Source organism: Dermacentor variabilis, chromosome 3, assembly GCF_050947875.1.
Source record: "Dermacentor variabilis isolate Ectoservices chromosome 3, ASM5094787v1, whole genome shotgun sequence".
Classification (NCBI taxonomy): Eukaryota; Metazoa; Arthropoda; class Arachnida; order Ixodida; family Ixodidae; genus Dermacentor; species Dermacentor variabilis.
This window is the reverse complement of record NC_134570.1, coordinates 36,040,221-36,067,493: the sequence shown is the minus strand read 5'-3', so window position 1 is coordinate 36,067,493 and position 27,273 is coordinate 36,040,221. Positions and strand designations below refer to the sequence as shown.

General features: G+C 43.4%; 1 protein-coding gene across 1 annotated transcript in view; it reads right to left on the bottom strand.

Moving 5' to 3' along the window:
* Window positions 1–27,273, bottom strand: part of Hsepi (D-glucuronyl C5-epimerase) — a 94,265-nt gene continuing 66,992 nt past the window's right edge. Inside the window, exons 3-5 of the mRNA XM_075684774.1 lie at window positions 22,092–22,415; window positions 15,517–15,756; window positions 1–12,602 (exon numbers count right to left, since the gene is read on the bottom strand). Coding sequence (XP_075540889.1) covers window positions 11,554–12,602; window positions 15,517–15,756; window positions 22,092–22,415 — 1,613 coding nt within the window. The 3' untranslated portion in view covers window positions 1–11,553. The remainder of the gene's footprint in view (window positions 12,603–15,516; window positions 15,757–22,091; window positions 22,416–27,273) is intronic.

Here is a 27,273-nt window from a genome sequence, read left to right as displayed (position 1 = left end):
TGCACTTTTCCACAACCATTTATTTCCCGAAATATCCATAGACACATCTGTCCATCAAATTTTAACAAAAACCTCCTTAGTTTTCTAAAACAACCTGCCATAGTCTCGGACCAGCGTAAGCAGTCACTTAAATACGTGACCACTGTCAAAAGTAAGCACAACTGAAGGACCAAATGCTAAGCATTTGTTCTGGTTATGGATTTCCAAAGCTCCACCAGCTAGCTTACACGGGGTTCTGGCTAAGAATGCACAAGAATAAAAGAAAAAGCAACATTACTAAACCACTTAAACACACTACAGAAGGAAAAAGTAAAGTAGACATCTATACAATGGTGCTGACACCTTACAAATTTCACCAACTTCGACACTTTCATTACATTTCTTATGGGTGCCAAAAATGCCTTTCAAGCAGTAAGCAGTGGTAAATAGGCCAATAGGTAAAAATCTTGAAAGCTCCAAACAGTATGTGTTACTACAGGACAAATTAGGAGCTAAAGCAGTGCACTATAATGGTATGATTTGCTTTTTAATTTTTCAAGTAACAAGTATTTGTGAAATTATTCCACAAAAGCCAATTCCCAATTAAGAAACACATAACAACATTAGCATACATGCAGCTGTTTGAACACAACAGGGAATCAAGCACACAGGAAGATCATGTGACGTTTCAATTTCACGAACTCGACGAATGGCGCTGAGTGGAACAGCGAATACAACCGACTGTATTTCCCGCATCTTCAACAGAGGGTAACAAAGAACACACACACAGAAGAAGCTGCTCTGGTCTGTAGAGTACTTCTTACAGCTAAATTAATTGTGAAACATTTCTGTTTTGCATCTCACTGCAACTATACAACGAGATAAACACTCTGAATCCGTTTGCGTCCTTAAATGGATCATATCTTCAATACTAATGATGTCTGACAAGCAGTTTTGTAGCACAAATATGCAGCAAGCAGAAATTCTCTGCAATCCCAAGGCATTTTGTCTACAATAGGATTGGCAGTATAAATGTCCACAAAAATGCTTACCCCTGAGCTCAAACCTTATAGCAAATATACTACTATACACACACATACACACTTTGAGATGTCTTGGTCTCCTGTGACATGTCGCAAAAAACTGTGCATTAATATCTTCAAGCACTGGGGCCCCCACAAGAGTTTACATTGGAGAGAAATACCACCGCAAATGTAAAAACAACACCCTCGAGCGAAAATAAATATGGCTATAAATAGAAAACAATGAATAAAAACGGCATATTTACTGCCCGGAACCACAACCGTAATCTAATGAAAAGAATGCAGACTACATGGACAAAAGAGCGGTACAAGCCAGGCACCACAATCAGCATGGTGGTAGGAAATGTGAATGCTAGCTTTAATGTAAATTTTAATGAGCGAAACAATGTAAAACGATGCGGCCATGCAATTCCAATGCTCACTAATAATGTGCACAAGAACGAGAGTACAGGAAGTCACTTGTGAACATGATGCCTTCGTATCAGGAGCAGTGTGAATGACAATGAACTTGCCTTAGCAAGAAAGAGCTCCATGTGAGACAGAAATGCTTAGAACAATCTCAACAAAAAAAGAAAGAAGGAAGGGGCAAAAGGAAATGGCTTGTTTGAAAAGAATCTGACATATGTGATATGACCCTGAGTACATGGCTTTGATGTGATTCCAACAATTCGTTTACTCACAGAGAGCCAGGTTAATAACAAGCTTTAAAATAAGACTATTTCATATAGCGCAAGAGGAAATGGCACTAGTAATAAGAAACAGAAATCTCAACAGACAACACACACACTGTGCAAAAATTAATTTAATGCCAAGAAAGGCAAATGATAATTGCTAAAATTTAGACCACAGTATGCATGTACTTACGTAGTTGGAACACAAACATATTTACAAGAGCCACAAACAAACGGAAAAACAAACATTTTACAGGTGCCCCACACAGGCGTGTTATCAACTCACTGTTAACATTCTGTATCTCTAGTACATTCAAAAGTCTTTGAAGCACATGAAACAGCCGTGATCTGAACACTTAGACACATGCACATTTATAAAAAAAATTCCCATGCTGCAAGGGCGTAACATGTTCTTGTTCGTTGATACATTTGAAGGCAAAATGACGAGATGTGATATGCAAGGTCCTGATCCCGAATACTCACAGAGTGAGGCAACAATATTAGAACACTAGTCAGCAGCTCCTCTGGTGCTTTTTCTTACAGACCAGTGCTCGTAAACATGGCATGTAAACAAAAGATAATGCAGCCAACATTGCCTCATGTAAGAGCTTTGATATGCTTCTCTTTCATTTAAATCTTATCGTGTTCTACTGGTTACATAACAAGCACAACAACAGAAAAGCATAAAAGGAAATACTATCATGAAGGGTGAAAAGGCAGAGAGGATAAAGGGCACCAAGAATAGAAATGTCATCCTCTATTCTGAGAAGGCGATGTTTGCCTAGCTATTACGTGTAGTTATAAGCTGCCTGTAATAATGCAACATTAGGGGAAAAAAAGTCATAGCCATCCAGTCATGCCAGAATATTATTGCACCAACATGATTTTGTAGCTAGAGCTTTCTTAATATAGATGATGCAATAAAATGAAAAAAAAAAAGAAACAATGCAGTTTCCTGTCATAGCCCAGAGACAGTCTAGTAAGCACGAATGCTAAGCACACAATGGTGTGCTTTTTCACACAACAGCAAGTTCTGAAAGAAGGTTCCTTCTGTGTCTAGGACTACAAAGTGGGGAGCTGCTGCAGACTCAAAAAGTACCAGTACCCTCTCCAAGTGCAGAACTGCAAACCGCTTCAAAAGATGTACAAAAGTCTCGCGTAATAATGGTAAGAGTACGACTTGGTTATTTATCAACCCTGTGCAAGACAGAAGCAAGAAATGTAAACAGTGTGATAACAAAACAAAAAAAAAGGCAACAAGATATTGACGTATTAAAAACAACAAAAAGGCTTGCTCGCTAACATTATAAATACAAACAATGCCAACAAACTCATACGCTACAGGTTAAAACAATACTGATGTGCAGTTCACTCCCAGAGGCAAATGAGATGTCTTTGTGATTGTACATTAAGCTCTATCAAAGGATGAAGATGAGGAAGCAGGCTGCTGAGAAGAAGGAATAAAAGAAAATTAAATATCAGGTATTATGTGCCAAAACCATGATCTGATTATGAGGCCTGCTGCAGTGGGGAACTGGATTAAGATTGACAACCTGTGTTTTTTTTTTTTTTAGTGTGCACGAGTGTTTTGGAATTTCGCTCAGGACCAATTGAAATGTGGCTACTGCGGCCGGGATAGAACCCATGAGCTTAGCAGCACAGCACCATGAGTTGCCTTGCCAAAAAAAAAAAAAAAATAACTGGGCAAAATGTTTAGAAGATAGAATGCAAATGCTGGACGCCAACCATAGATCAGTAACCTTTCTTCCTCTTCTCCCCTCTCTTTTCAGATAAAACCTAAACCATCTCTTGATAGCAAGAAAAAAAAAAAAAGAGTATCATGAGAATAAAGGCTTGTAAGGCAAACAGACATTCTTGCTCAGGCAAGCTGTACGGCAGTAGATTCAAGCCCAATTCCACAAAAAAATGTTTACAATGTCCATAAAAAAGTGTAGTAAAGCCAGCTGGCAGCTGTCATTGTGCCTAAGATTTTTGAGTTCACGACCTGCCATATGTTCCCGACATTGAATGCAGCTGCAGTCTAAAAAGTATTTACAGCAGGAAATTGCTCCTGGAGAGACATCTTCAAAGATAAAAAAAAAACAATGCATGCAGGCGGTAAGCTTGAAACTCCTGCTATACAGCATGCAGCAAAACAGTGTTGGTGTCATAATGATAAAATAACAATAAAGCTGCAAACTTGGCAAAAAAAGGAATATGTGTGCATTTACCGAATGTAATACAACTCAGTTGTTATACTCGACATTAAAAGATTGACATTGAAAGAAGTGTTGCCTCATAGTGACGGAACCAAAAAAGCATACGTGGCTACCTTACAAGAAATCTAAACACATAATATTTCTGGCAGGCTATATCATGACAGCAATGCATTTTTTCGCTCTCCTCCAGATAGAATTATGATTAACCATTACATACAGAGTCCACACATTTGAGTATGATGTCCTGAAGTCTTATGAGAGTTAGATGCTAACATTAAAGAGCCTGTCACAAGAAATCATATCAGCCATTTAAGACTGAGGTAAAGACAAGTTTCTAACGCAATAATTGTTGCATTTCAAATGTACTCCTTCAACAACAAAACTATTTAAGAATTGTGAATTTATACAGCATGTAACAATACCTAACCAAGCTTGGTCGTGCTAATTTTACTTACACATGCTGCTCGAGATACTACAGAAATCTTGGCAGATCATGGTTCCTATTTTAATGCTTGCAACAGCTTAGATTCAAGGTGTGCCCTAATGGCTGGAATGCAAAATGGCTGAGCAACTGTGCTCCCTTCGAACACAGCTAACTTTAGTGCATCTCAAAAACGATGCAAGCAAGATAACATGTGACTACCATTGACGCATGCTTTCTGTTTTCCCTAAGACATTGACATGACTGCATATATACTAACCTCGCCCTTGGTGTCTGCAAAATTGATTGGCTGCTGATGAAACAAGGACACATAGAGACACTTTGATATAGCATGAATGCACAGCAAGCATGCAGACCCAACTGCACAGAATGAAGTACAAAATAAAAACCGCATAATGAAGGGCATTAACTGTGATACACACACACACACATGCATGGAGGCCTTTGGATGCACCACTCAGATGCAAACTTCAGAGGTTACTACATCTCACTGTGTGCGCATAAAACCGACCTGCACACGCACCCATGGAAGACTGTTCTCTCCTCTGATCAGAAACGTGAAATGTGCGAGCAAGGACTCGGAGAGGAGCTGCTGGCACTGGAAGCAAAACCAGCAGGTCGGTATGTACAGGGCATTCATACAAGGGCTGCTCATTTCAAGCATGGCAACATCAAAGAAGCTTTTGCATTCATTTATATGGCCTGAAAGCCTGAATAGAGAAGAAAATAGCTGACAGGCATTCAGCAGTAGATGTACTCACTAACAATCTTTTTGTAGTAATACTTTGACTCTCGTGCGACATACCACCTAGTGATACTTCTACTTACAGCAAGCAGCAGGTATTTTCCAAAGTTATACTCCCGCTGCCAGGGCTAACAATGCACTCAACAGCTAAGTGACGTGAAAATAATGTTGAGGGAGTACGTGAAATCAATACATTTCATTTCTTGTGTCTGCCTCTGCTGCTTGTGCCGGATGGCACCCACTGAAACTGATACGACTCCCAAAAGAAATACATGTTGAACACTTCCTCAGTTGCAGCCCCCTTTCTCTTGAAGTTAAACATTTTGACGGAAATATCAGTCTCATCCTGTATCCAATCCTGTAGTGCATGTTAGTCCACTTGAACAATCTATCATGATGCTATGATTGATTTGTGGGGATTCATGTCCCAAAGCAACACAACAGCTACTGAAGCTGTGAAAGGCATTGTAGTGGGGGCCCTAGTTTATTTTTATTACCTGAAATTAGTGGATGTACTGCACACAAGGTATGGTGGTACCTTGGGATGAGCATTCTGTCCTATTTGAACTGTGGCCATCACAGCCATGAATTGAACCAGTGACCTCATGCTAAGCAGAATGGTATTGCCACTCATCCATTGCAATGGGCACCTCCTCAATAATAATCAAGAGTTCGGGGGAAACTTGTCTGGCAAGCATTGCTTTTGCCATCAATTCTGAAAAAGGGACCCGTACAGGCCCCAGAATGTCAAGTTTTAGTCCTTTTACATTTTTGCAGAGTGTTTGTTTTATTTTACCAACAGGTACCTGCCTTGTCGCAGCCCAAATGTCCAAAGAGCGTGGGATGTAACAGCGCAGTTATTAATTAACGGAAGTAGTTGGAGGATTCAGTCATAAGTCAGCTGTACCAGCACGTCGTTGCTGGCACAAGAACATCTGACACTGCTTTGCTGTCAAAAAACAGCATTTCTGTCAATTAAATATTGGCTTAATCAAATTACTCTTTCACATGAGAGCATACCAACATTTTGAAAGACATGCTTCTTTCATGGTCCCATGAAAAATGTGTGAGCAATGTTCTACATTATAGGCTGTCTCCACCAACACTTTTTGTTTTTAAGAGGGCCTTTCAACGCAAGATGAGCTTATGTGTTTTGTTTCTTGGTTGCATAGAGTGGTGTGTTAGAGTGGTTTCAGTGTTTCTCACTCACATTGATGCTGAAGAATTATATGTTACCTTTTAACCAAATGATAATGTAACCGATGATGAAACTTGTACAGTGTAATACATACACTGATGAGCCATTGCCTGTGTGATTAGCTACACAGGACGATCTATAAACAGAGTCATGACCATCAACATCCACATGATTTCGCAGGTGTACCGCACCTGCAAGTCTCACTGCAAAACCAATTCATCAGCGAACAACATCATAAGCTGCCTGCAAAGCATTCGATGAAGTAGCTGACACATTCAATTTAAAAAAAAAAGGGCTGTTCCCTGGTTTTACGGCCACATTAGCCCTCCACACAACCAGATAGTTTCCAAAAAGATCTAGTTTCCGTGCGACGTCGACCCTTGTCTATGAATTCCAAACTGCCTCTGCTAAATCCATAGCCAAGGAGTACAGTCTAGAGATGGCTTTCTGCCACCTCATGATGAGGTATGAAGTGACATGAACAGTTTTCATTGCAATCAAAGGTACACATACGACGCAAGCCAATAGTTTCCATAGAAGTACCACATACATTTTGGTGAATCGAACTGAGTCAGCAGTTAATCAAAGAATCAGCCAAATGGAAGAGAAAGAAATGCGAGGTACAAATGATTGGCAAAGTTGACGACTGCACCACTGGAGAAATCCAACTATGTGAAACACTGTGAAAAAATATATATATATATATCCTTGGGCCTGAGAGGTGCCAGGAAGCCCAGCGCATTGCTACATGACAGAAGCTAATTTTGGACAATTTCTCATGATAACAACAAGCAGAGCACGTCACCAATTACATGTTTTGGACAGTGGGTGAAACTTTTGACATATGAGGCAACCGATTGTAAAGCCTTCAATGAAGCCGCTTATCAACAGGAAATGGCAAAGAAAGCATAAGCCATGAAAATTAAGCTAACCAAGGGGCCACGGGATCTTTGCAGCAGCAACCTGCAAGTTAATGATGCATTCTACATACCAGACATTGGGATCCCCTTTGTGCTCTGTCATGCATATGACATGCTGCTTTTGAGAAATTCATAATGGCCACAATGTAAATTGGCAATGGGGATGAGGAAGACTAAGGTCCATAGGTGATGAGGGAGTGAATCAGAAAGAAAAAAAAAGAGAGACATGTATTTGTGCGTACTCTGCAAATGAGCAAAAGACCCCCGCACAATGTTTCATGCATAGAACAGATATTTTATTTTTTCTTTACGATCGATTCTTTTGCAGAGAGATTACCTTGAGATATATTTTCTATCTTTTATCACAAATCATTAAAAACCAATCAAGGGCGCAATTTTCACCTTGTCAAAAAAAACTAAAAAAGCATGTTGGGGGGCCCCCGCTATTACCAAACGTGGCAATGGAATCCTTTTCTACCTGATAAGCAAAACAGCATAAATATTGCAACGTCAGACTGTTACACAGGAAATGGATTAGTTGTTGGCCATGAAACGTAGCCCTTCATGAAGTCTTCTACGAATGATGACAATGATGCCTTTGTTTGATGCAGCTAGTGCATGAGAAATGAACAGCCCTGTTCAACTTCACCTCACTGAAGTGCTGTGCCTAGTGCACAAGCTCCCACTACTATAAGAACACCGCGTTAGGAGTAACAACCTGTAAGCAACAATGAATAAATAAATAACACGGCAGTAGGAGTGGCTCTTGCGAAGCATTCATGCAAGACGCTGATGTCGCCTTGCATATTAGTACTGTCAGCGTATGGTGAAGTCAAGCATGACAGTTAATGGCCATTGAAGACGTCATGAATCATAATGAGCAGCTGCAACTGTGCCTTTGTAGATTCAAATGTAAAGGTTTAGTGCATCAAGGAACTGATGCACCGGCAAGTCCACCAATGAAGATGCATCAAGGCATTGACTATAAGATGTCTTTCAAGTGCCAAGCTAGCATCATGCCACTTGGGCAACGTGCATGGCATGTACCAAGATGTAGGTTCTCTCTATAAAGAGTGAAGCTTAAAGCTACAGTTTCACTCAGCTATGGTAGCCACAATCACGGCAGTGACATGGTTAAATGAAATTGTGCTGTTGTCAAAGCATCCTGAATTGCCAGACATGATAATATCAGGTGGACATTTAAGCTTTTACAAGCAGATGAGCAAAATGATCGTCTCTGACTGTTTCTAACTCTTAAAGAACCCTTTACCAGGCACTAAGAAAATTTTGGTTATACAATGGAAGTTGTAAAATGTCATCTAGGGAACATTATACAATTTTTCAAATCGGTTTATTATTAGAGGAGATAGAAGAAATTGAAATGTCACAATGACATGCTGCCAGAAGGGAAACTTCACTGTGAACACAGATACTCTCTTCTTTAGCCTCACCAAGCATTCACAAGCGACATTCCTTCCCCACTTTCTCCTATATTGGAGCTGAAGGACTATGCTACCTTTACATCACAAGCCACACTTCCAGTTTTCTTCCTTTTCTTGCTTTTTCTTTTTTTGCTGTGAAGCCCACTTCCAGAGATGCTTTTGTGCATTCTGCATTGGATGTTTTGCTGAAGCCATATGCTATACTTAATCATATTGCAGGTCTTTTTTGTGGTGTGGATGAGTTTTCAATGTGATGTCACTTTGTTTGGAAGTGAGGCTTACTCCAAAGTAAAGGTGCGCAGGTTTCATTTCAATTTTCAGCTGTATTTATGGCGCACATTGGTGTATACCTTGCAGATGCAATTGTCGGAGCTTAGTCTATGCATCGCACTTGTGTGTTTGCAATGGCTAAACCTGGTGAGGGGCCCTTTAAGAGGATGTGGGTTAGCCAAGGCATTCCATCATCATTACACAAAAGCTGCATGTAATAAAGACAATAAATACTCAGTCTGTCCACAAAGCAAAATTTACAAGACAACCAACTAGGCATTTGAGTTCATGCAGCACTTATTGTAATAGAAACAATCAACCTGTCTTGTTGCATCAGGCTCCTGATGGACATGCTTGCTAAATTTTTTTTGTCTTGTGCACCCAATCTTCTCTTGCCAGCGAGCAAAACTGCTTTGTCCAAATGCTCATGAACTTTTGCAGCTTTACCTCTCTTCATTCCAATTCTTTCAATTTATGCTGCAGTAAAGATAGAAAAGAAGGCAACTAACATTAAGGAGCTTTAAATATTTATAGTAGCCAATTCCCATCTTTCAGGCTATATAATATCAGCTGTCTTCTTCCCATTCTGCCAAGAATGCTGGCCATCAAACAATCTTGCATCAACTGCTATAGCAACAGCCTCGAGGCCAGAAGTACAATGATGAAAGACAATGGCATTTCATTGTGCCCACATGATCTCCGAACTATGCTTTGAGTACATGTTTGAGACATGTACATATGTATATATACACACACTAGAACCCATGTGGACACTTCGTGGAGCGAGCATACCTTGGTGATTACTCTCACTAATGACAAGTGTGAAATAGCCATAGTGACCCGAATGGCGCTTGGCTGGGGCAGAGTACTATATAAAAATGCATCAGAATACCTTCAAACTTGCAATTTGACACATGGAGGAATGTGTTAATGCTCAATCCAAGAAAAGTCGAACAACGTTCTGCTCTCGTTCAAACAAAATGGCCATGATTCTGTCTTCCTCGTCAGATGTACCTAAAGCTATATATGGCTGATGAGCTAGTTCAGCTGAAATGTCTGGTCAGTACATTCCACAAAGACATTTTGCTAGGTTTGTTTCCAATGACGGTTTAGAAAAGCCAAGATAATAAAGCTTTTGAAACCTTAGATGACCTTATTCTGACATGACAAGACTGACACGGCGTACATGCACTAAAATGTATCAAGGCTTTCCAGAGATGTGTTTAGCATTGCTCTCGTGTGCTTGCAAAGCTTTTAAGTCACAGGAAGGCAATGTAAAAATAGTAAAAATTAAGGATGAGGAAACTTGACATAGAAACTAAAAACTCTTTCAAGAGCGTTATGGCTTCTATACCATAGTCAAAAAGTGAGAGAGGACGCCTTTAAGGTAGGTACAACTTATTAAGAACACTGCCATTGGGTTTACACTAAGGCATGAATTTGGGCTTGTGATCCGTATGCTTTGAATGATGAATTCACACAATGCACAAAAAAGATAAAAACATATGAATTGCCATGTCTAACTTGTGCATGTTGCTACAAATAAATAATCAGCGTCTCCCGCACATCAACACATAATTACTATTGTTAATTATTAATTGCTGTTTCAGAATGCTTTTGGATCGAGCAACCGAAGTGTGAAAATTTGTATTACTGCAGGCCAAGCAGTGAAAAAGCTAATAATGAAAGCAACACATTTTTTTCCCACCCACTTTTCCCAAAAGAAATTTCCCAACAAGGATAACTCCCTTGAAGTACAGATGGCTTAAAAAAATCAAGAGCAGCATGAGCTACTGTTGCTTCTTGTCAGCACTAACCATTCCTCAACTATTCAAACACAGTTCACCGAAGCAAGCAAATGCATCACACAATATTGTGGAAGGCAGCCAACAACATTCAGTTTTAGCACAAAGCAAATGAGTGTCATTCTCGTGCTGTCTGTCGAGCCAACGCATAATGAAAGACGAATTCCAATGGTCAATCTAGAGCACTTTTTTTTTTTTTTGCTACATAGCAAAGCTATTCTCTTTTGCTTACTTACAAGTAGAATTGCATTTTCTACTGGTCATTTCAGATCAACTCACTCCAAGACGGATTGCTCCCTCTTGCTCTTGATGCCTACATGTAGTGGAAAGAAACATAAGTACATGTATAATGGTTGCGCGACAACTGACAAAGAGAGACAGTGCAGAGCTTCTTGTGTCTCAATTGCGGATTTGAACTTGAAAATAAGAGATTGATTAGCGTGCTTACTGGAGGATTCAGGTAGCTCCTCCAGAAAGACCAGTGGAATTCACCATAAAAAAAAGCATGCATAAATATCGCCAAACTTCTTTTGATAACATTCAGATGATAGTTGACAACATCTGTATGACAGCCATCTGAAAGGCAGTGTTGATTTCCATGATACCACAGTTCAAATTCTTTTCTTTGCAGCATCAGGAATTATGTGGAAACCATGGCCATTGCTTTGCTTGCATTTGAATCTGTTAAACACTGGCCTATGTTTCTTTAGCCAGGGTCAAGGCAACTGACCACGATCATCAGTAATGTAAAACTAATTGCAGGTGTTCCTCGAAGACCTGTCCAGTTCGGACTGGTGGCAGGATTGTTCTCACACCTGTTCAGTTATGTGGTGCCCTAAAACCTTTCATGTACTGGATCCACCTATCGGCTGTAGTCTTGAAAATGGTATCATCATCTATGGTCGCCAAGTAAAGCAGCTGGTTGATGTGCGTTGTGTGATAGTCCCAACGAGCAAGATTTGGCGCAATGCCCAGCGAGAAGTGTCTCAGGTCGTAGACGGTTCCTGAGCCAGTGTCAAACAGTGGCAGCATTCGCTTCAGTGAAACCATCCCATCAATGAAAAGCTTTTCTGCATCCCTACACCGCTCCAACAAACCCGCCCCATCCCCACAAGTTGACTTGACATCATAGAGACCAAAGAGTGAGTATATAAAGCCATTCAACACAAATGAACTAGGTACAGTGGGGTACTCTTCGTACCATACAAACTTGCCGAGGAAAGTTGTCATGACCCCGTGGGTCTCAGCACGCACTTTGAATGGTGCTGTGGCATGCAGGGCAGCATCCAGATAGCGCCTCTGCCCTGTGGTCAGGTAGGCGCGTGTCAGCACCGACATGGCCTGGCCCTGGGCCATAGCTGAATACCAGCCAGGTTCCAGCTCCAGCATGCCGTTGGAGAGGCGGCGCGTCACCTGAATTGGCCAACCACCTGTGTCATCTTGGTGTCGCACGAGCCACTCAGCCGAATCAAAGAAGTGGGCCTCATGTGCACTGGTGGTCAGGGTGAGGTTGTCTACGAGGCCATAGCCCCTGAGAACAATGCTGTGAACACGAAGGTTGCGAGGCCGAGTGGCCATCTTGCGTTGCCCAAAGCTGAGCCCTTTGACCAGGTCAACGGCCAAGTCTCGAGTGAGATGCATCCAGGAGCGCTGGGTGCCAATCCCATAATAGACATCATGGTCATCCACAGCCAGGTGAGTGTCGGTCATGATGTAGTGGACTCCATATAGGGACGGCTTGTCGGTGCTGCCGGCGGTGAGGACTACACTGAGGCTGCCGTTGAGAATGACCCTAAGGTCAACCGACAGGGTGAGATTGTAGCACTCTTGCTTGAGCGCAAATGCCACTCCTTGGTCCTGAGCTGTTCCTGCGTGATTAGCAAGCAAGGAATTACTTTACTTTCTGAAGTGGTAAACAGAATAGACCAGTACAATCTTTTGCTGCATACTTGTGTAGCACAACAAAGATCATGTAGCGTACACTTAGACAGCTTTATATGAGCATTAGCACAGTAAAACATCATAAAACCAACACCAATGAAAATGAAGTCACAATGATTGTCTTAAAATAACTTTAAAATATTGATATTCTGAAATATTGATAGCTTTTTTTTCCATAATAAGTAAAGTGGTTACTGCTACAACAATTGGAGGAATCAGTTATGCGGAAATGCAGAACAAAGCAATGTGCCTATGCCTGTGTATTTTCGTAGACTGAAAATTTTCTCACATCTATTTACATAGTTTCAAAAATGTATTACATTTGTTGATACCACGCTCAGCCTCATTCTCTTGTACATTGAGTGTATTGCCATTCCATGGTCATTAATAAAAGAATACAAAGAAGCACAACATCCCTGTGCCCACCAATGCCCTGCCAAAAAGAACCACTGCATGTCTTGGTGCGCAGGCTTTCACAAGCGTGGCAATTTGGGCGAGTTGGTATGTCATGACTTTTCCCCTTCCACCTTCCTTTTTGCTTTTTCTGAGCTGCGCTACAAGCCTAAAAAAAAAGGCTTTCACAATTGTAAAAGAGGCTGTATAATTGAATTACTGAAGCAGTGAGATACAAGAGGGATGCCGACTTTAATTAGAAACTAGAGTTGCTAGCCTAGCTGACAGTCAGGCATGCTACTCCCCATGTTTCATGAGAGACAAGATGATGCCCACTATGGACATACTAAACACACAATGGTACAGATGCATAGTTTAATGTTACTGCAGAACACAAGTGGTTGGAAGAGAAAGCAACAAGAACAAAACAAACAAAAACAATATGAGCATAAACAGAACTAAACTTTTCTCATGTCTAACCAAAAAGCTGAGCGAGCGGTAAACATTTAGAAGCTGCCAACATTGTCCCCTTCCTGCATCAAAAACACCACTGTCAAGGCAAGATGCTTGATATTCTTTTGGAATTTCGGTTTAGTATGAAGGCCAACCAACCAGAAGGGGAGACAACGGCATTAGCAATGCAATTTACAAATGCACAGGAAGTATGCCAGTATGCTTACCCTTGCTGCAATCACAATTAAAAAAAAAATAGAAAACTTGATAAATTGTCTGTTTGAAGTGCAGCTTCCTAGTTAGAAATTCCCCTTTCAAAGGTTAAAATCTTTGAATTCAGTTCAAAAGCAAGGCCCTTAGCTAAAATCACTGTCCAAGTCTGTCTGTGAACTGCACAGACACATAGGTTGAAAAGTGCATTAATAAATACAGTAAAACCTCATTAATACATACCCACTTAGTAATTAATTTCCATTTAAATATAGTCGCAATGAATCCTCTGCTCTGTCACCATTGAACCTAACGTATTGGCTGACTACTTAAGCAGTAGTTGCTCAATGCACGCCAAACAGTTTGTGCGTAGTACTGTATTTACTTCGTTTTTCAGCATGTACAAGGCTGGCATTGGCGAAATGTTGTGCGTGCACACAATAGATAGCAAAATTTCGGGGCATGGCCCTTTCCTGAACTGCAGTTGCCACCGATAGTGACGTCAACACATGGTAGCCATGACGTCCTTCCTGCTCTTATATATTCTTATGCTCTCACTTCATTGTCATGGAAGGCGTGGATGATGGCCCTTCTGTATCCGACACGGCTAGTGCATTGATCGTGATGTAGTGAAAACTGGCTCAGGGCCTCGCCAACTTTGAGGATTCCATCATCGCTGCAAGGCTGCTACTGCGGCAAGTGAAAATCACATACTTTCTGCTACCTGCTCGCAAATAAAGCTTGTCTGCATTTGTGTTGGAGTGAGGAATAACACATATAATGTCATTCATGTGCCATCGTCGGTTAATAAGTACATTGCTTAGTGCATACCTGATCCCCGATTCCCACCCACTATGTATTAACGAGGTTCTACTGTCTATTCAGAAAAGTTTCTGGTACTAATAAGGAAGGTTTGCAGAGGCAAGCGGTGCTTCCCATTGTTATGCCATTAATTTATGATCAATAATCTCCAGGTTATATCACATACACTTATTTAACGAGGACTCCATGGCATGCAGTAACACAGTTTGGCTATCTGAATGTACACTCAACCAGGAAAGCTTATGAACCACGGGCTCTTGAAAAACGTTGAGCTTTGGAGCAGCCTGTAACAATAGCCAGTAGAACTGCCCATCACAATGGTGTCCGCATATACTTGTAGAGGCTGGAAATACAAATACTAAGCTGCGTTGTGAGGCTGTGGAGATCACCAGATTTTCCTAAGATCCTGTGGTCCATAAAAGTTTTCAGTCAACTGTACAAGTTTCAATGAAATGTGGCACACATCATTGATTGCATCTCTTCTGACATGCACTAAGTAGACTTTATTCCCCTTGATGAAGTTACAACATAATGCCCAACACTGCGACTTATAGGGGCATGAAATAATGGCACTAAACCAGCTTAGACTGGTGGAAAAATAATTTCCTCAATGTACTCTTAGGCTCATTTAGAAGGCAATGTATTTCTTTTTCTGTAAATAAACAATTGTGTGACAAGAAAACATACCATCAAAATCCAGGACCATGAAAAGCTGGTGCAAGAAGTTGAAAGGGGCATAGCCATTCGTTTTTGTGCAGTTTATGGCTTATTAAAGCTTTACACATGGTAAGAGAGACCTTTTTAGTACTACTTTGAAAACTTTTCAAATTCAGGTTAACCTGATAACCTTCTTTAGAGGCGCTTTAATATTAATCCACTGCTGTGAAACAAAGTGCAGAAGTAACAACCTGCTTCTTCTCACGCTCTTGCAGCTTAATAAAAACTAGAAAATGGAACTCTTACCACTGGTCCGAAACTCGAAGACATGCCCCTCAGTTTCGTCATCACGGAGCCTTGAGTAGCTTGCCTTGAGCCTAGAGGAGGCAACCCAGGAGCCATGCTGGCTGCGCACGCCATTCTCGAGAAGAGCCACAGATGGCGGCGGCTCCGTCAAGTTTTTACTGAAGTGGCTCAACCCAAACTGTGCAATCTGTACAGGGTAGAAATGGCCCTTGGGGTCCCATTGCGTTGAGATGGGTACACCTGCGCAGAATGCAAGGGACTTGTCAAAAACTGCATCACTCGTTTTGTGCAACGACCTTCCTCTGTAGCTACCTATGGGAAATAAGATTATAATTTAATAAAGCGAAGCCTTCTTTGCCTCCTCCTTCGAGTTTCCCACTGCTGCTGCTGCTGCTGCTGCAGCTGTGGCTGCTGCTGTCAGGCACACCGTGGTGTCAGGGGGTCACAGCGTGTGCATACATGACAGGAGCCAGTCAGAGAGGAAAGGTGACGCTACAAACTCATTTTCTCCCCCCTCGCATTGAATGTGCACAATGCCCTCTGGAGCTCCCTGGCCATCTCCACATTAAAATCATGGAGTTTTACGTGCCAAAACCACTTTCTGATTATGAGGCACGCCATAGAGGAGGACTCCGGAAATTTCGACCACCTGGGGTTCTTTAACGTGCACCTAAATCTAAGCACATGGGTGTTTTCGCATTTCGCTGTTTCGCCCCCATCGAAATGCGGCCGCCGTGGCCGGGATTCGATTCCACAACTTCGTGCTCAGCACCCTAACACCATAGCCACTGAGCAACCATGGCGGGTTGACTCCACATTAGCCTCTTGACAGCTGTAATTATCCCTAATTCCCCTCAGAATCATTGCAGCTTCCCTTTCTACTAAGGTGCGAGTCCAGAGGGGAAGGGGACGTAGATAGAACTGTAGGGAAGAAGGAGGAGAAGAGGCAGCTCCCATACCAGGGAGAGGGGGGGGGGGTGGAGGTGACCTGAGAAGGCGAGCAAACCCTACTACTATATGACAGCAGTTGCAGGGAAACTGGATAAGCTTAAGTTAAGGTACGATACAGTACGTTTATGCTATGCCTGAAAAATAAACACCATGCAAATATGTCAAGCGGACAAACTACGCAGGACATGCAGAAGCAGAGCTGCATTAATTAAAGTGCACCGCAGGGTTCAGGTGACACTATGGAAGTGGTCAATCGTCAAATCAAGACTTCTGTGCCCGCCGCATTAGCTTTGCAGCTATGGCATTGCTGGAGGCCATGGATTTGATCCCAGCAGCGGCAGCCGCCTTTCGACGGGGGCGAAATAGAAAACGCATGTACACTTAGATTTTTGGACGTGTTAAAGAACATCACGGTGTCAAAATTAATCCGGAGTCTGCCACTACGGTGCGCCTCGTAATCCGATTGCGGTTTTGGCACGTACGGCTCCATAATCCAATTGAAGTTTAATACTTCTGCCACAATTCGATGTGCCAAGTGAGGCAATGAATATGCTCATCCTGCTTAGAGGTTGTGAAATATAACACAGAAGAGTGCCTTAAGCAAACACCTCTCCCTGTGTGTTCTGTGTACTATGCAGCTAAACAGCAGTGGTGCCCGCAAAGTAACGTTTAACATCAACTCACCACTCTTGTGTTAGACTAAATGTTGAAGAAATTAAGCTTTAGTCGTCAACATCACCACTAATTATTGTCAATCAAAGCATCTAGCACGGAATGCTTCGCTTACATCGATTCCCACAGTGCATGGGATCTGCATAATTTTTGTTACTTATTACTTATTTCTTTGGAAATACTGTAAGCATTTTTCAGGCTCTTATAGGCAGTGGACCACAGGGCAAACACTGGAAATTAGACTGTTACAATGAGCAAATGAACACACCATTACATAACCTGTCACAATGGGTATAATTCACTATATATAATTTTTGATGATCATACAAAACAAATTAAATTGCTGGTATCCTGAGGTGCAGGGAAACAACATCCATATACTAAAGAGTATCAATAAACATTGATAAATTATATAAAAATGATTAGTCATAACATGTCTCTAACTTATCTTCAAAAGCACCAACACTGTCAGCATTAACAAGTGAACTAGATAAGTTGTTCCATGGCTCCACAGATGCAGGAAAAAAATGATAACCCTTTCCCTACCGGGAACAGGGGTGCAAGCAAACATTGGGATGCACGGCTCTTTGTTGTCGTAATGCCTCGGCTTCGCGCTTCGTCACTGCGAGTCGGCACGTTGACGATGAGCCTTTTCTCCAGCTACTTCCCGGCAGCATTCATGAAACGCCGCCTTTTCTTCAGCTGACATGTGGCCCGCTCACACTGACGTTTTTTTCAATGTAGCCTGCACAAACCAAACGCGGCCTCCCCATCTGACTGCCAGGCCTGAACTGGCGGGAAACGGCGGGTGCGAGGCGAGCGAACACGCGATCACACCCTTTCCTTCCTTTGGAGGAAGGGGACACCTGTGATTGGTTCTCACTTTGTGCTGCATCTGCTTCTTCATGCATATAAAACCCCACTTTAAAGGACGTGTATGATGAACCGACAGTGGCTGAATTGGTTAGCGTGATCATCTTGCAACCCAGAGGTAGGTGGTTCAAATCCACAGCCCGATAAGCAATTTTATTTTCGCGTGGCTTGAGTTTTTTCGTACGGCAACAGCGACACCAACATGAGTGAGGCAATACAAGCTTCACTTGAAAAAGAACTTGAACAAATTCCAATGTGAAATGAATGACTTACTGTACTTACTATGATTGGCTCGAGATGAACCAATAATGAGTGAAAGGTGGAAAGTTTATCAGATGCTTTATCTATGGCCTTCTGCTCTGTGTAGGGAAGACGGACATGGGAGGGAAGGGAAGGAGTCGATTGACTGATTTGTGAAGTTTTAGCACTTCAAGGCAACACTGGGGCTATGAGAGGTGTCGTAGTGGCAGGAGGGCTCTGGATTAATGTTGACCAGCTGGGATACCTTACCTTAACATGCACCTAAGTACCCGAGCCTCTTTTCATTTTGGCCTCATCAAAATATGGCCGCAGCGGCTGTAAATCAAGCCAATAACTTCATGCTCAGCAGTAGAATGCCATAGATGCTAAGCCACCATGACCCGTGAAAGTAAAAGAGAGAGAGAGAGAGAGTGCAGATGACAATAACAACGTGTCAAAGTACAGTCACACTCACAATGTCCATACACCCAACAGATTGTGGGAGAGCAAAAAGTTCAATAGCAACAGTAGAGAGATTGACCTTAGGTACAGCCTACTGAAAAAGAAAAGTCCAGTGTCAAAGGTTGTAGGAAATGGGCGGTTGGCCTTTACTTTTTATGCGATAATGTAGGCTTTGCCCTAGCCAGCTACTCTACACTAGGGAAAATGGAAGACAGAAATAAGATAAGTCATGATCAGGGTGGAAGGAAAAGATGAAGCACTAGCACATGACAACCGCCCATTTCCAGCCTTATAAGCACTGTTGAAGCTGAGAGTTGAGGCAATAGAGCCATAGGGGCCGCCGAAGCACAAGGACTTTCGGCCACCTAGAGCGGCATGAAGGCTCACCAGTTTCCTCTTTCCCTGTCCCCCGCCTCTCACCTGACCCAGTTTTTGATGTCAATAAAGTTGTTTCCTCCTGCTTCTCCTCCTTGAGGCTACTTTCGACTGAAAGTGACACAAGTGTTTTTATTGTGTGCAATGCATTTTGAGCATCATTCCATGTGCTAGAATCTTTTGCACCAAAAGATGCTGGTTGTCCAAATGAGAAAATATGGCACTAAGTGTCTTGCCTGCCATTCAGTGCCATAATAATCAGGACAGTCACAGAAAATGCATGAGATTGATTCTGGAATCCTGCATGAACAATGGTTTGGGTCGCCTCTTTTCATGGCCTATCTTTTTAAAGGGACACTAAAGGCAAATATTAAGTCAAGCTAAAGTGACAGATTAGTGCTCTATAATCTCTAAGGGGTCAATATTATAATGAACAGAACCTTTATAATAGAGAAATTCAGGTAAATGGAGTACATGATCAGAGACACCCCCGGAACATTCAAGTACTTGCCCAATGCCGAAAGCACTGCTCAGTTAAATTGTGTCACTAGTGCTGAACCCCTCGTTGCAAAAAACATCCTTGTATTATATTATAAGACTGAATAAAATGCTACTTGTCCAGTTCTATTTTGTTTTTAGAAAAAAAGAACTCATTGAAATTACTCTTGGCAGTGATGCGGGCGGTCTAAAGGTTTCGTTTTCGCTAGACTCCGTGCCTCCCACGCTTTGGCATTTCAGTAGCTTCATTATCGCGTAGTGCTGCGCTGGTTTTGTTGGCTTGCGAAACTCGCACAAACTGCAAGTGGCAAGGAATTCTACTGCCATGTGATGTTGCGGGATGCCCGAACGGTCTACGACACTTGACCAAAAAAGCAGCTGCAGCGGCGAATCAACCACTCTGGCTTCATCTGTTTTGGCTCAGTACCACCGTCTGTCGGGTGCCGTTTTACTCACCGATGGCAGCAAAGGGTGGTGATGGCGTATGCAATGTCACCACTCCCCCGGTTGGGTGGCGGGAGATTTTAATTATGAAAGAGGTATTCGGACCCTTCAGATGCAATTTTCTTGTACACTAAGTCTTTTCTTGGCATGAAACAAGCGTTGCAAGGTTCCTGGAATGGTATTTAGCTAGTCCACGTTGACTTAGCGTCACTTTAATGTACGGTCCAGTAAATATTACAGTGAATCATGCCCAGACTGTAATAGGCTGATCTGATCCATTGCCAAGGTTGTCTTTTCATGCTAGGTGTATAGTTAGTTTAGGCTCCCACTTTAAACAAACTGATGTCACGTAGGTTTACCACATACCAAATGCTAGAAATCATGATTAGTGTTTACATTGTCTTATGCTACACTGCTTCTGCATGTAAGTTCATTAAATTTTACAGAAGCCACCTATACAGCGTGGTCCACTGTTAAGAACACTTACCTAGAAAGCATTCTGCAATTGATTGCACCTAGCTTAGATCTCTCTCTCTCACACACACACACACGCACGCACGCACACAGGTGGCATATCACCCACCCTTTTCTGGCAGAGTTGAGGTAACACTATCGTTACACTGCGATTTTTCTATTAGCTGAATACTCCTTCTAAGAATGGACCACACTGTACATGAATAATGATTGATGCAGTGATTACTGCTGTGCTTATGTACTATATATATGCACCTGATGCATCCACATTCACACACAACATTGGGGATACCATCACTGCGTGCTTGTGTCTGCGGCAAAATATAGAGTAACCACTACAGAGCCTTCCACAAATGTAAGTGTATTTGGCAGAAGAATTAAGTCGATGTGTCATTTCATATGAGACCAGTGAAAGAAATGGGTGGAATTAAAAAAAAATGAAGAAACAAGAAATCAATGCTGGAGACAAGCACAAAGTTGTGTGGAAGGCTACATTAATAATACCTGCTATTTTGTGCTCGTTTTTAGCACCTAAATATGCGCCTACACACACATCAATACACTTTGCTAGACGGTTGGCATTACATTTGCATAATATAATTTTAAACGAATCTAGATGCGCCTGGCGCATCTGTCATTTGAATGACATAACCTCAAGCTGACAAGTGGTGCCTTGGAAGAGCCCCACAAGGTGTAGTTGTATGCGAGGAGGTGGAGAGGCATAAGAAGTAATATGTCAAGAAAGCAGTGATGGAAGTGTCATTGGTTCTTTGGAGCAGCTCTAGGAGCAGGAAAAATCGCAGTTTGGAGCAGAAATGTACGCTTTTGGAGCAGAAACTTTTTTTTTTTTTTTGAGCAAGAAAAGAATGTTTTGGAGCAGCAACCTACTGCTCTGGTGCAATGAAGCACTGTACAAGTTAGTACTTTCTGAAACACTGCACTCAATATCGGGTATTATAATAAGATGCAATTTTACTAATTTTACTTCCGTGTCCCGTTTTCGATTATTTCTTTTCCATGATGGGACTGCCTAGTCGAAATAAATTATGTCTTACACATTTGTCAATATACTGCTAAGCAACTCCGAGAAAGGCGCGTCGAGCTACTGTGCCATCATAATTGTGTGTCACCATAATTACCTAACATAATTATCATTTCGATAGCATTTCTATGGACACTCCACATGAGTTCCCACGGTTGTCATCGGCGTCAGCGTTGTCGTGAGGTTCTGTATAATGCCCAAGCGAGATAAGATGGCGGTCGCCCGCCATATATGCGGTATCTGTGATGGAAAGCGTGTGAGGGTTGGTCGCGAAGGATGGTTGCTTGATGCACGACGCCTTCTCGCGCACGCAAAATATTCCCGATTCGGAACAGGTGCGTGTCGGCACAGGCCTGGCACAATACCTGTGATAAACACCAATTTGGCGCAGCATGTAGCAAGATTTCCTTCGTCCCATTGGCGCAGCACTTCCATCACTGAGAAATAAGCCACAAATTAAGCTGAGCGACTAAGTACATGCTCGTACAGTGCAGCCAGAGCATGTCAATAATGCAAACATCAAAAAACAAAATAACAGGCTTGCCTTCCATTCCACTGATGCATTTGACCCGGTCACGGACAGCCACATTGTAGTTCTCGAACCAGAGGAAAGGCCCAGCCGTGTGGTACGGGGCGGTTGGTGCCATAACCTTGGAGTAGCTGTGTTGCCAGTCAAGCACCTCCTTGCCGTCCCGGTAGGCAATCTTGCCATACACTTCAAAGTACTTGCGCACAAAGCTGAATGGCACATACACTTCTGGTCCTTCCTTCCGACAGGGCACAGCATAGTCATCATTTATGACACACTTGATTTCCTGTGCTAGGTGTGCCTTACCCCTGGCTCCCAAGCTGATGCCTCCGCTCGTGTCTGCCTGCACAAAACAAAGGCAACAGCACGTGTACAGGACTAGAAGCTCCTGCTATGTGGCTGCTCAAAGTGATCATCTGGCAATACCATAAACAATCCAAGGTTTACAGTGCATGGTGGTCTCCTATGTGTACAAGTATGTATTTTTTTTCCCACATTGGCGCCATGTCACCCTGTGACATCACCAGTAGCTCTTTGCCTTATGAGCGCTTAACATACACTTGTATAATGAGCTGCTTTGGTCAGTCTAGGCCACGGTGGTCTAGGCTGAAGTGCTTAAATGGCTCCTCACCAGGTCTGGCCACATTGAGCTGACAAGTGCAGAGCATACAATGCACGCTAACGATGCGTTTGCAAAATTACATAGCGACATGCAGTGAAAAGGTCTGAAATTTCAATCCGAACGCCGTTTTCCCTTCACCTCGTGGCTGCTGTGCTCCAAGCCGGACGGTGACGTACTCGCGTCCCTGCGCCTACGTACTTGGGTCCTCAGTGTGACGTCGCTCGTGGTGACAAGTGACTTCAAGAATTATTCAAGGCACCATCTGTTTTTTGTGTGATCTGTTGCTTGAATTGACGAATTGAAGTTTAAAGAAATAATAAAACACACAAACGGAATGGAGTCTAGACGGGGCGAGTGAAGAGTGTGTCTCACTATGCAGTGGAGCTTGCCTCCTGAAATCATGGGTTCGCGGCACTGAAATATTTCAATCTTGGCTATTAATGAGCCAATTTGAAAAATATTTGCGGCAAAACACTCCCTAGAGGACATGTAACAATGTTCAGTGTATACCCAAAATTTGCTATGGCGCCTGGCGAGGGGCCCTTTTCACATGAAAATGCTTATTTTAGGCTTAAACTCACTGGCCAATTTCATTAAGAAATGCAACTGCTGAAAATGTCAGACGTTTGCAATTGTATTATAAACATGAATGAGTCAAGAAAGGAACAAAACATGTGCACGCTACAGTGGTATATACGAGGGCGAATTGGAAAGTCTTTGCTCTGTAAAGGCGTTTATTAGTCCCCGCCGTTCGGGACCAACCGTTAGAGAAGGGCACGAACTCCCGCACGAGCAGCGTTTTCCAAGCAAGAATGCTGAAGAGAACGACCCACTAGAAAGTGCTGGAGAGAACAACCCACTATAGGCTACATTCAAATGGTCAGGCGGGCGCCACCGTGACAGTTCCGCGAAACACCGAGGCAGCCAATGCTATGGAGGCATGCTTTTGCGGCGCTCGTTTGAAATGTGCGAGTCATTCTAAATTGCGGTTTTAATAATTGAAGACATCATGACCCATTTTGGACCACCGACACTTGAGATAGGATGTCAAATTTACCACTAAAACCATGTATATAGTGTCAAAGAAGTAAACAGCACGGACATCGCAGCGAAGTGCTTAAATTAAATTAAATTATGGGGTTTTACATGCCAGAACCACGATCTGATTATGAGGCGCTCCGTAGTGGGGGACTCCGGAATAATTTGGACCACCTGGGGTTGTTTAATTGCATTTTGCATTTTGCATTTCGCCCCCATCGAAATGCAGCCGCCGCGGCCAGGATTTGATCCCGTGCTTAGCAAACCAACACCACAGCCACTAAGCAATCACCGCAGGTCGCCAAGTGTTTGTCACAACAAGGCAAGCATGTTCACAACTCAAAGGAAGCTAACAAATGATTATTTTATGCCACTTGAGCGAGCAAATACGGCCGTACAGATTTTTCAACTGTCATTTGTGGCTCCATTACTTGGAGCGTGCCCTGCACCTCACAATTGTAGAAGCTCTTGCGAATTGGCAGGTAAGTGCTTTTTTCTCCGTTGACAAAGTGCTTCGAGCATATCCTGGTATTGTCGTTTGGGCTGCAATCTGAGAGGTCATCACTGTTTTAACATAGTAGAGAGCGATCAGCTGAGACTAAACAACGCAAAGACTGAACAGATGTGCGCTAGCGTGTGTGAGAAAAATGCTAATTTGCGAATACTCGACGTGTGCTGCGGTGCACTCCAACCTTAGTTCGGTTGTTCTAAGTGCAAGGAAACGTCAGCATGGATAAGCCCGGTTCCCGCAGTCACGCCTTGATCTTGGCGCAGAAAGAAGCGGTGCGTTGGCTTGCTAATGCACAACAAAAAGTACAAAGCTCCAGCATGGAGAGCTTACGAGGCTAGATTTGATACGTAACGACCATTGCGCGTTTGTTTTGGAGTGAGGCGAGCTAAACAACTATCTAAACCAACTTACAAAAGTGGGAATAAGCTCATGCATTTTTATGCAGTTGTTGCTTTACTGTGCATTTTTACGGATGCTGCCTGCTGGTATTTTTTTTTTCTTTTTACATTTATGTCTCAGTTCACTTAACAAAAATTTGCAAGAGCAACATGAACCGCAACGATCCACTTCGGCCACCGGTTTGCCTTCCACAGTTTTGAAGGGAAGCGGTACAATTTGATGCCGATGCCCTCTTCGCGGTTATGACAATCCTTAACGTAGCGGTATCTGCACTTGTTCTTTTTGTTCACGCTTTTCACGGAGGAGCTGCCAAGAGGCCATGGTGAATTCATTGCGAAATTGGAAAAGGAGGCTTTGAGGCAGGCCTCAGCGCAGTATGGTCAATGGTGAAATGGTAGTGATGGCTACTCACGGAAGCTTACTGCCGCTGCTAGGTGGCGTGAGATGTACAGCCAAACTTCATTGCAGGGTGCCTATACCGTTCCAATCCTCCTCTACAATTACCCCTGGGAACAAAAAGGGAGCCACCCAGTGACCTAACAGCTTGTCACTATGAGTGGGTAATAGTAGGTCTTGAGGCAGTCAACGTTGACAATGTCTCGTCCACGACGGTGCATGTCCAAAGACGATTCAACGGGTTCGATCACATAGTTGACCAGGGATGCACATTCGATGACACCGTAGGGCCGTTCATACTTGGGTAGTAGTTTTGAAGAGCGACCAGGTGCAGTGGAAGGAACCGAGAGCCACACAAGTGTGCCAGGAAGGAAAGTGGGTGCAGAAGTGGTGTCATCACAAGTGCTCTTCTGGCGCTCTTGGTCACTGAAGGTAAAGGCCCGAGCGAGGTCGTGGCACTTTATAGCATGTCTTGCCATGGCAGAAATGGGAGCACATGCAGATGCATCATGCCGGTATGGTAGAATTGTGTTGATGTTGTGCGACAGGTGCCTACCGTACAGTAGGGAAAAGGGTGAAAAGTCGGTGGTTCTCTGAGTAGTGGCCGACTTTGCGCCCGATGCCAACTACGCGCCGTTCACCGTCTCCTTATTGTCGCGCGCTGTCGCCGATGTGACCTCGCCCCGTCGCTTGTGACGTGGAAAACTAATTGTCGTAGTCCAAGAGGCAAGGGCTGCAACACCGTCGAAGAGTCCTCAATGCAGTCCCTTGAACGTAATCAACATGCTTGTTGATGGTGTTCATGCATCTGCACTCGTAGACAAAGGAGCCGCCGTATGTGTTATGGAAGCTAAGCTTTGCCGTATACTTCGGAAAGTCACAACGCCCCTCTCTGGGCTGTCCCTCTGCACAGCCAGTGCTCAGAATCGTCATCATCATCATCATCACCAACAACCTATTTTTTGTCCACTGCAGGATGAAGGCCTCTCCCTCCAATCTTCAATTACCCCTCAGAATATTCACCCCTTAGCGGCTTGCACTGCTCGTGTTGTCATTGCCGACGTTCTATGCGCCATAGAATTCGTAGTCCTTTCCCTGTGCTCTCATGACGTTATCCTCGGCTGGGATTTTCTCTCGTGCCACAATGCCGTCATTCATTGCGCACAGGCAGAAATAGAACTCTTGCTGCTTTTAGATTTGCTGCTCACCGACATTTCTTTCAGGGAAGCTACTTGTCCAAGCCTACTGCCACGTTCTTCGGAGCGCGTCAACAGTCGTGCCCATGTACTGCAGCAGAATCTCAGACGCTGTTGCACTAATGTCTCCATTTGACGACTTTCTCACTCGGAAAGGTCTGTTCTTACATTTCGCGACAGGAGACATCCCACAGGGCTCCAGCACCATTTTCGTTTGTAACCCGCTGCCATACCGTGATGCTGCTCTGAGGGGAATGTCTTGGCAATGTAGAAGCGATTGAGGACATGCAAGTTATGGATGTACCCTATGACCGTTACTGTACTAGTTCCACTGTGCTCAGTGCTGTTTCTACGTGACTTATTGCCCAGTGAAGTGTTTGGTTCTTCTATTGCTGGTGACCTTACACCGGTCCAGCGGTCTCAGGTTTTGTGCCTCTTAGAACAATTTTGTTCTTTCGACGTAGGGCAATGTTCCCTGGGCCGGACGTCAACTGTTACTCATCGGATTGACACTGGCTCGAAACCGCCATTGCAGGAACGTCCGTAACGTGTATCTCCTGCAGAACCTCGTGTAATCAACGAACAAGTCGACCACATGCTTCGCTGCCAGGTGATATTGTAGCACTCTTCAATGAAGCACGCTAAACACACTGGTTTATTGTGGGCGAACTTGTGCCCGGCAACTCAATAGTAAGCATTCACACACTTTAAAAGAAGAGTTAACAGGAGCCTATTCCACAGTCTACCGCGTCTCCCCGCCGAACGCACTTTTCATGCGCCCCGAAGGCCAAGAGCCACGCCGTGGCTTCTCATTGGACGGCAGACTCGGGCGCTGCCGTGAGCACGTGCACGGGAGACACGCGCTGTAGCGCCATGCGCGAGGCGTTGCTGGCGCTCTTCTAATGGAGATGCGACGAGTAATGGGTTTTAGCGATGAGGCGCTTGGAAAGGTACCTCACGAGAGTCCTCGTAACTGGCACGTGGAGAGCTCTCTGTGGCATTAGTCCCCCTCCGAAAACGCATCGTCCAGATGCG